This window comes from Coenobita brevimanus, unplaced genomic scaffold (genome assembly GCF_032717465.1).
Source record: "Coenobita brevimanus isolate Jiangsu-jjx unplaced genomic scaffold, ASM3271746v2 jjx.HiC_scaffold_3718, whole genome shotgun sequence".
Classification (NCBI taxonomy): domain Eukaryota; kingdom Metazoa; phylum Arthropoda; class Malacostraca; order Decapoda; family Coenobitidae; genus Coenobita; species Coenobita brevimanus.
Window position 1 is genome coordinate 2479425 of NW_027644770.1, and position 10484 is coordinate 2489908.

Sequence of the window (10484 nt, forward strand, 5' to 3'; positions counted from 1 at the left end):
AGTGAAAACACCAGATAGAAAAAAGTTGTTTGTTTACCTTCTGCGGCATCCTCATGGATTACCCATACTGCATTCATCAGCTTCATCAGCTGTAATTTCAGTAATGGGTAGGTAAAATATATTTATTTTATTATTTTTATTCATATTTCATCATGCCAAACACATAAATCATAAAAATATGACGTCAAATTTCCCGAAACTTTTGCCTCCCGGGGCATGTCTGCGGATTCTGAATTGCCTCACAGAGGGGTTAAGTTTTGTGACGATGGCTTCTTAAGTTATCTCTGGAAGGTAGTCAGCTTCATTGAACTGACTAAAGTAATCAACATTTACAAGATAGTTTCGGTTTTGGATGGTGAACAAGTCAGTTGCTACTTTTTCCCAGGGACGTTCTGGAAGTTCATGTTGATACAGGGGCTCAGGGGATTGCTTAAGTGAATAGGAGGAACAGACGTCACAGGACTCCACAAACTGACAAATTTCTGAAGACATCCTAGGCCAGTAGATTAACTCCCTTGCACGTCGTAGGCAGGAGTTTATACCCGAGTGGCCAGCGTGCACCTTCTCCATCATCTCATATCGCATAGAGCTAGGGATTACCACCCTCTCTCCTCTAAGAATAACACCATCTTGTACAGACATCTCCTCTCGATAACTGTAATATGGGGCTAGGCAGTCTGGAAGGTGACCTTTCTCATTAGGCCACCCTTGAACGATGACATCCTTGAGCAGTCTTAACGTTGGGTCCTTTTCTGTGGCATGCCGTATTTCTTGAAGGCGAGATTCCCTGAACTGGGAGTAGGCTAGACTGTTAACTGAGAAAGAGTCACCTCCTGTGTCAGGCAGGGGAGGACATGAAAGAGCATCAGCAATGGGGATTTCTTTGCCAGGACGGTAAAATAGTTGATACTGGTAGTCTTGAGCGCGAAGGAGCATCGCCTGGAGTCGTCGTGGGGCACGAGATAGTGGCTTGTTTGCTATGAACACAAGAGGTCTGTGATCTGTGAGGACCCTGACCGATCTTCCATATGTGTAGTGATAAAATTTCTCTAATCCGTATACAACGGCTAACATTTCTTTTTCAATTTGAGCATAATTTCTTTCAGAGTTAGATAAGGAGCAACTGGCAAAGGCTACAGGCTTCCCATTGTGCATTAATGTGGAACCCAGACCATATTCACTAGAATCATTTTCTAGAGTAAGCTCATCACAGGGGTTGTAAAATGTGAGCACAGGGCTATTGGTGATCATACACTTAATTCGGTTGAATGCTTCTTGTTGGCTTGCTGACCAAACCCAAGAAACATCCTTCTTTACAAGATTATGCAAGGGGTACAAAACAGATGCCGAGTTGGGCAGAAACCTAGCAAGATAATTGACCATACCTAGAAAACGCCTTAGCTCCACAACATTAGTAGGTGCTGGATACTCACATATGGCTCGGATTTTGTCTTGATCAGTTACCAGGCCATCTTTTGTAATACAGTGACCCGTTAATTTTACATTGTCAGTTCTCAGAGTGATCTTGTCTTCATTCAGTTTTATATTCATTCTCTGACACCTCTCAAAGAACTGCTTCAAGTTGGCGTCATGCTCTTCCAGAGATTTCCCATGAATTATCACATCATCAGCTATGCAAATTACACCAGGTACACCTTGTAAAGTTTCAAGTAGTCTTTTCTGAAAGATTTCTGATGACACTGATAAACCAAAGGGTAGTCTAACCCAGCGGTATCTCCCAAAACACGTTTGAAAAGTGGTTAGGTAGCTAGATTTTTCATCAAGTTTGATGTGCCAGTAACCAGAAGCAAGATCTGCTTTAGAGAAGACTTTTGACTGGCTCAACTCATGCAATGTATCCTCAAGCACAGGAAGAGTATAACGCTCTCAGAGCAGTGCTTTCTTGAGTTCACGAGGGTCTATACAAATTCAGATGTCACCATTCTTCTTTGGTGCAACCACAATCTGGCTCACCCATTCAGTCGGCTCGCTAACTGGCACAATGACACCTAATTTCTCTAGTCTATCAAGTTCAGTTTTCAGCTTTGGTCTAAGTGCAACAGGGACCCTTCTATCAGGCATGATGGTTGGCTTCACCTGGGGGTCTACTGACAATGACTGTAGACCTGGCAGAGTACCTAAACCATCAGTGCCGGTATTACTAAACATGTCACTATTACAGTCAGACTCACTCACTTTCACATTATCCACACGTTCAAATACATCTTCATTAACAGTTATCAGATCCATCTGTTTGCTAGCCCCAAGACCTAAGAGAGGGACTAAATTTCCTTCAAACACCACAAACTCCACAGAATATTTCTTACCATTTTTGGGATTTTTAATGCTTCTCCTGCACACACCCACAGGAGTCTGAACAGAGTTATTCCAGGTAGTAAGGATTCTCTTAGTCTTCTGTACATTTTTTACATATTGTAGTGGTAGGGCATTAACTGATGAGCCAGTGTCGATCTGAAAAATTACCTCATCATCATCAATTAACATGCAACACTTAACATCTTTCTTGGGAGATTTTACAGAGTTTACAGGCATGTAATGTAATGTGTTAACCCACTCTTCATCCGAACTGGACACCTCATGGGGCTGGGCATCTGGTTCACTCTCAGCAACCTGATGTACAGCTTTCTTTTTGAAGTTCGAGGATTTTACAGTGGCATTGACAGAGGCTTTAACACGACACATACTTGCAAAATGGCCTCTTTCCCCACACTTCAGGCATACTTTCCCTACAGCTGGACATTTATTTCTTGCAAACACATGTGAAAGACCACAAAGCTTACATTTTGTAGCTACACTGTTGGAACTATGTGCTTGGGCACAACTGTCTGTCCTAGATCTGACCTTGTTCACAGTTTCAGGGACAGGATTCAACACTCAGGTCTGTGAGATGGCACTCTCTGCAGCTTTGCAGGTATCAATACACTTTTCTAATGTCAAATTTCTTGTTTTAAGTAGCTCAGTACGAACACTGGAGTCATGAATGCCTAACACAATTCTGTCTTTCATTAGGGAAGCTTTACATGTGTCACAGTAATCACAAGTCTTTACAAGAGTTTGCAAATCTGAGTAAAATTTATCAAAGGGTTCCCCTTCTTGCTGGTTCCTTGTATTAAATATGAATCTCTCATAAGTAACATTAATTTCACCAATGGCAAACTCATCAAATTTGTTGATTATATCTTGCACTGTCCTATCAGCTTCATTACCTTCAAACTGAAAACCATTGTATACTTTGAGGGCATCATCTGCTAAATACTGTAGGAACGTAGCTACCTGGATGTTGGGTTCTTCAGTGTGTAGTCTTGAGAGAAGAGCATACATGTTCCATCTCTGTTTGAAAAGCTTCCAGTTTTCTGCAACATTTATCCCCAAACAGAAGGGCTGAGGGGCTCTGACACCAGCATAACGGCGCTCACTGTCAGTGTCTGTACTCATCTTGGTGGGTGAGGCTAGTAGGTTACAGGAACTTATCAATAGGTTGCAGGTCAAAGGAGATCCGTCTACTCACAGGCTGTAGGCAGGAACATCAGTAGATTGTAGGGGATCAGTTCACTCACAAGCAGGAAGAATGTGCAGGTTCCCCAGCAGGCTAACATCCACTTCAAAATTTTGCCAGGAGTAGCAGCAGGTCATATCACTCAAATGGCTTATACTGCAGACCGCATTCTCTTCTCAGCTCCACTTCCATCAGCTGCCACCATGTTTCGTGTTCTTGTGTATTATGTCGTTTGCCGTGAAGATATACTGGCGAGGCAGGGTAGTCAAACAAGAGATGGGTGGAGTGAGACAGCGGTGTTTATTCTCTAGCTTTCGAATCTGACCCTCAACACAAAACAGCGGAGCATTGTGGGTAGTGCGCCAAGCGCGGCTAATTCAAAATACGTAACAACGCTGTTTTTAGTTCTGCATAGCACACTTTGCACGACTTCCATACGCAATTTCCTTGCCCCTTTAGTTATCAGACAGAGGAAGTCATGACTGATCTGTCTGCCACTCACTCTGGTCTTTGATGTGGAGACATCTGTTGTTCCACTCTGGGTGTTACTATAAGTCAGATAATGCTGATATATATCATGGCTCCAAAGTCCGTAACATCAGATGTGGTGATCCACACCCAGCTTTGAGTTCATTTTGCCCTCATGCTGGGTCTGTCCATGTTTACTGATGGCTGGCATTGGATATGAGGTTGTCTTCCGTAATTTTACCCAGAGTGGCACCATACCCTCCTCTGCCTTAATTTTTACTGTGAAGCTGTCAGCAATTCTGTTGGCTCTGCAGCATATCCTCACATTTGATGCAATTAGTTTTATGATTTTTAGTGAGTGCAGGGCTGCCTTGTCTGCCGTTAAGCATTTCAACTCTCCTCACCCTTTAGTGTTGGAAATTTGAGGAAAGTTCCACCTCGTGTGCCACTATGCTGTGTGGCAGCCCACATTGGACCTCAAGGAAATGATTGTGCAGGTGAGGCAGCAAGGGCAACAGTGATTCTTGATGTCTCTGTTATGTTAGACCTGTCACGAACAGACATTATTTCCCATTGATTAAGGCTGCAGTCCCTACCTCCTGGCAGTATGCTTGGGGCACATTTCCTGTTCCAAGCAAGCTACAGGAGGTGACCAACCAGTCTCCATTTTTATGGTCTTTGGGGTTGCTTACCCACTTTTATTCAGAACTTCGTCTTTGACAGGAAGTTTCCTGTGTGTGTGTGTGATTTGAACTCTCCCCTGTACTCTCAGGAGGAGGATGTGCCACAGAGGAGTGTTTTGAGTGTAGCATTATTTGCTGTTGCAGTTAACTCTCTCGTTATTGGACGACGCAGGCTGCATCCAACCACGGACAAGTACTCAGGATGTGGGACGGCTTGGCCTTGGCTGAATGCTGGGAGAACCTCCCCCTGTTTCCGTGCTCGCCGTACTTCTTAAACATTTTGTCCCCACACCATTGGTTTTGCTTCTTTTTCCGTGATTTTATTATCTTCGTAATCTCTAATAGTTGTGCTTGCTTATGGTGTTGATAAAAACATTTGGCGAACATACATTATGCGCTGATTTATGATGTTTTTTATTTCCTTTGTGTTTTCTCATAGAAATATAAGTTTTATGGTAATTTGTTACTGAGAATAAGTTTCAGGAAATTTCATTAGTGTCATTTTGGTATATAAACATATACTGTTGGACAGTTTGGGTGGGTTTTACGTACCACTATAGGAAATTATCTTATGATCGCGCTGTAGTGCGGGAGTGGTGTTTTGTGCGGCTAAAGTTGTTGCTAAATTATGTTTTCCCCTGCCTTTATCTAAGCCTGTGTCTGCCTGCTTTTTTATTCACATAATCTCGAATATTTATGCTTGCCTATGGTGTTGATAAAAAAGTTCAGCGAATATAGATTATGTGCTAATTTTTGATGTTTCTGCTTTCCCTCTTCTCTCTCGTTTGCTCATAGAAATATACGTTTCATGGTAATTGTTACTGATAAGGAGTTTTAGGAAATTTCATCAGCTACATTCTGGTATATAAACATGTACTATAGGACAGTTCAGATCGGTTTTATGTACCACAACATAAATTACCTTACGGTCGTGCTGCAGTGTGGGTGCGGTATTTGGCTAAATGCGAGTATAAGTGGCTGGGGAATGGCTGGGAGAAGGAGGGAGGTGAGAAGACAGGAAGAAATCAGTAGGATAGAAGTTGTGGAAGCAATGAAGAAAGTTAAATTGGGGAAAGCCTCAGGAATTGATGGAGTGTGTGGTGAAATGCTGAAGCATGGGGGAGAGATAGTAGTAGAATGGATGTGGAAGATGTGCAGATTGGCCTGGGAGGAAGGTAGAGTCCCGGAGGATTGGAAGTCAGGTATAATTATTCCCTTGTACAAAGGAAAAGGGGAAAAAGAAGTGTGTGGTAATCATAGGGGCATTTGTCTTCTTAGTATAATAGGAAAAGTGTATGGTAGGATACTTATAGACAGAGTTAGAGAAAGAACAGAGAAATTAGTTGGAGAAGAACAGGGAGGCTTTAGGAAGGGAAGAGGTTGTGTAGATCAGATATTCATTCTTAGATCTTTAGTGGAAAAGTTTCTAGAGAAGGGAAAGAAGTTGTATGCGGCTTTCATGGATTTGGAGAAAGCATATGACAGGGTGGATAGACAAGGATTGTTGAAAGTGTTAAGAATATATGGAGTAGATGGGAAGTTGTTGAATGCTGTGAAGAGTATGTACGATGGTGCGAAGGCTGCAGTGCGTGTGGATGGTGAACTAAGTGAATTTTTCTCTTTGAAAGTTGTTTTGAAACAGGGATGTGTCATGTCTCCATGGTTGTTCAATCTGTACATGGATGGGGTGATAAAGGAGGTACAAGGTAGGGTAGTGGATGTTGAGGTGGCCCTGGTGAGAGAAGATAGTGTTTGGAAACTCCCTGTACTGTTGTTTGCAGATGATACTGTGTTGTTGAGTGAAGACGAAGGGGAGCTGCAAGGCTTGGTGGATGAGTTTGAGAGAGTGTGTAAGAAACGGAATCTAAAAGTTAATGTAGCGAAGAGTAAAGTGATGGTCTTTGAAAGAGGTGAATTTAGTGAATGTACAGCGAGGTTGGATGGTGAGGAATTAGAAAATGTGAGTACGTTTGGCCATGTGGAGAGGATGGAGAGTGAAAGACTGACGAAGAGTGTATGTGAGTGAGGTGGAGGGGGAAAGAGGGAGGGGGAGGCCGGGGATGAGATGGAGAGATGGGGTGGAGAAGTATATGAGAGAGGGGGGTGTGAGTTGGGAGCAGGGGAATGAAATGGCGGGGGACAGGGCGACTTGGAGGCGATTTGTTTGTGGCCACCCCAAACGGGATTGAGGCGTCTGGCAATGGATAGATAGATAGAGTACGTTTAAGTATTTGGGTAGTGTGATGAGTAAAGATGGAGGTTTGGAGGGTGAAGTGCTTGAATGGGTACAGCAGGGAAGAAAGGTTGCTGGTTCTTTGAAAGCAGTGATAAGAAACAGGGAAGTGAGCATGGAAGTGAAAAAGTTACTACATGACAGTATTGTGATACCAACTCTAACGTACGGAAGTGAAACTTGGACATTGTTGGAAGGACACAAGTCAAGAGTGAGAGCAGTGGAAATGAGTTATTTAAGAGAAGCCTGTGGAGTCACGTGGAGAGACAGGCTGACGAATGTGGATATAAAGGAGCGTTGTTGTGTTGATCTGGATGTAATAGGAAGCGTTACGAGGAACACACTGAGATGGTTTGGCCATGTGGTGAGATGGAGGTTGAAAGACTGATGAAGAGAGTGTATGTGAGTGAGGTGGAGGGGGGAAGAGGGAGGGGGAGGCCGAGGATGAGATGGAGGGATGGGGTGGAGAGGTATATGAGAGAGGGGGGTGTGAGTTGGGAGCAGGGCAGTGAAATGGCGGGGGACAGGGCGACTTGGAGGCGATTTGTTTGTGGCCACCCCAAACGGGATTGAGGCGTCTGGCAATAGATAGATAGATAGATATTTTCCCCTGCCTTTATTTATGCCTTCTTCTGCCTGACTTTTTATTCACATAATCTGAGATAGTTGTGCTTGCTTATGGTGTTGATAAAAATGTTTGGCGAATATAAAATATGTGCTAATTTATGATGTTTCTTCTCTCTATCAAGGGCGATTTTGTTCGATGCAGCTTGCGTTGTCCAGCATCGAGGGGGTGAGTTTTGCACCACTACCCTAACTGTCAAAAGGATTAATGGCATTGTGGAGAAGAGGGAGTGAAGAGCTTCCTCTTTGTGGATGATGTCTCTGTCTCATTTGCTGCATCCAGTATGTTGGTGGCAGAGTGCTGGCTGCAACTTGCAATAAATCATTCTGTTACCAGGGCACCAAAACATGGCTTTTAGATTTTCCTCATCTGAGACCATTGCAGTGCACTTCTGGCAGTTACATGGGGCCCATCCTGACCCAGATTTGTTTTTAAATGGCCAAAGGATTGCTGGTATGGAAATGAGGTTTTTAGGCCTGTGACCCCTGTCTTATTTGGATCCCACATTTAAAGCAGATAAAGGCTTCTTGCCTGAAGGTTGTGAGCCTTTTAAGGGTTCTAGCTCATACTCGATAGGCTGCTGACAGACATACCTTGCTCCTGCTCCATCAAGCTCAAGTGTTATCCAATCCTTTTAGGATTTTGGCAAAAGCTTTGCCATTTCACTTGACATCTCAAAGACTTTTAGTTGAGTCTGGTATAAATCTTTAATTTCCAAACTGCCCTCTTATGGCTTCTATTCTTTTGTCTGTGCCTTCATCTCAAGCTTCCTTTCTGGTCGTTCTATAGCTGCAGTTGTAGACGTCCACTGTTTTTCTCCTAGAGCTATCAGTAGTGGTGTTCCTCGGGACTCTGTCCTATCACCAGCTGTCTTCAATTTTTTTCATCAATTATCTTCTAAGCTGTACATCTAATGCTGATGATTCCACCCTTTACCTTTCTACTTGCTTCCTGCAGCATCCATCTCAGCAGTTTCATCAACAAACAAGGGATGAGGCTATGGTACACTAAATGTCTGACTTGGCTTATATCACTGACTGGGGTAAAAGTAATGTTGTTTTTAATCCATCAAAAACTCAGTTCTTACATCAGCCAACCTGACAGTTTTCTGCTGGATAACCCTTCAGTTTTTAACAATGTCCAGCTCAATCCTGCATCATCTTTAACCCGTTAACCGCGGGGCGTCACTTTGGTGACGCTTGGGAGCAAGGGATCATACCACGGGGCGTCACTTTTGTGATTCTGTGTTATTTTGAATTTGCCTGGGCTTTTAAGTGGTGGCTTGTATCATCTACCAGTACTGCCAGTGTTCAACATTAGTCAGCATTCCTAATCTCATCTGTATTCCCATCCATTCTTGATCGGTCCGCTGCAAGCGCCACTCACGTGCTGCCCCTCTACCTTGTCTACGCAAGGAATTAATGGATGGACCATACAACGGAGAATCATCACGTACAGTGATTGTTTTTACTACCTGAGGACAATAATGGTCAAAATTTGACTTAAGCTCATTGTTGTAAATATCAACCAATTCATCAGAAGAAAGACTGGAAGAATCGATGGAGTTTAAACGTTGATCAATTTCAAAACACATCAACTGGCGGTCAACATTATTGTAATTTCTGAACCTGATGACCTTTTTATATGAAGGGGATTTCGGGACATCAAAACTAAGAGTGATCAGAGCATGATCAGAGATGAGGGGGTCAAATGAGTCAACCTCCACATCTGATTCGCACCTACAACCAACAGGGGACAAGATCAAGTCAAGGACGTGTCCTGAGACATGAGTTGGATTACTCACATGATTGAAAAAATTGTTGTGGGTGATCAACTCAAGGAATTCTGAAGAAAATGGTTTTGACTCTGGACTGTCAACCCAATAATTGAAATCACCACAAACAAGAAGTTCTCCAGGTTTAAGAGAAAACCCTTCAAGAAACTGCCCAAACTCCTCCATAAAACCTCGATCTCTGCCCGGATGACCTGGTCGATAGACAGTTACAATTCTAATGGTATTCTGATGGAAATTTATTAATACTTCCATAAATTCAAATGAAGATGGGGTCAGGTCTGAGTCAATGAGAGAAACGTTTGCAAGTGCTGCCAAGTAGATGAGTGCTATGCCTCCTCCTGGATAGTCAGCAGCAGGCCTGTGAATACTAATAATAGAATGTGTCTTAGGCAAAGCATTACGAATAACATCAATATCAGACTCATACAACCAGGTTTCAGTCAGGCACAAAATGTCAAGCTCGTGCTGATTTAGGGTTTCATTAATATAGTCTATCTTATTACGGATGGAACGAATATTTAAAAGACCCATCCTTAACTGGTTCAAGAGGGACGTAGTCATTTTTTTGAATTGTCAAAATTGGTGTTGTCGATCAATCTATTCCTATGAGAAATCATAATTGGACATTCTCTACTTGATGCAAAATGGGCAACCACCTGTGACTTTGAATTAGCATCTTGATGTCTTAAAGAGGAGCAGTTGATGCATTTGGGAGAATTTCTGTTACTACAGTCCTTAGATTTATGGGTTCCAGCACAAAAGACACATTTAGGTTCATCACTTTTCCTAGAACGTCTCTCAAATGTATGACCAAAGCCTTGACAGTGATGACACTGTGTAACCCAGAATCTATCGAAAGCGCGGCATCTTGTAAGATCCACATAGATGTAATTGCCCTGTTCTACAATGGAGGATCTCACCTCTGGCGACATCTTCAAGACAGTAGTTTTGGTGTCATTCCTTGTTCTTGTGAAGAGAAGGTTGAGGGTACAACCTCGATCAACGAGCATCTTGATTTTATTGTTTTTTCTCAGAATATTTGGGATGATGTCAGAGTCGCCCAAGGAAGAGGAAAGGCCTGTCACGGTCATTTTAGGCAACATTTTCTTTGGCTCTGATATGCAAAAAGTGCCCTCAGAGCCAAAATGATCAGTCAGCACCCC

General features: G+C 42.9%; 1 protein-coding gene across 1 annotated transcript; it reads right to left on the reverse strand.

Moving 5' to 3' along the window:
- Positions 1-2895: 2895 nt before the first annotated feature.
- On the reverse strand, positions 2896-3456 carry LOC145390257 (uncharacterized). Its single transcript, XM_080265243.1, has one exon. The coding sequence runs from the start codon at positions 3454-3456 to the stop codon at positions 2896-2898; it is 561 nt and encodes a 186-aa protein (XP_080121369.1).
- Between the last annotated feature and the right edge of the window lie 7028 nt (positions 3457-10484).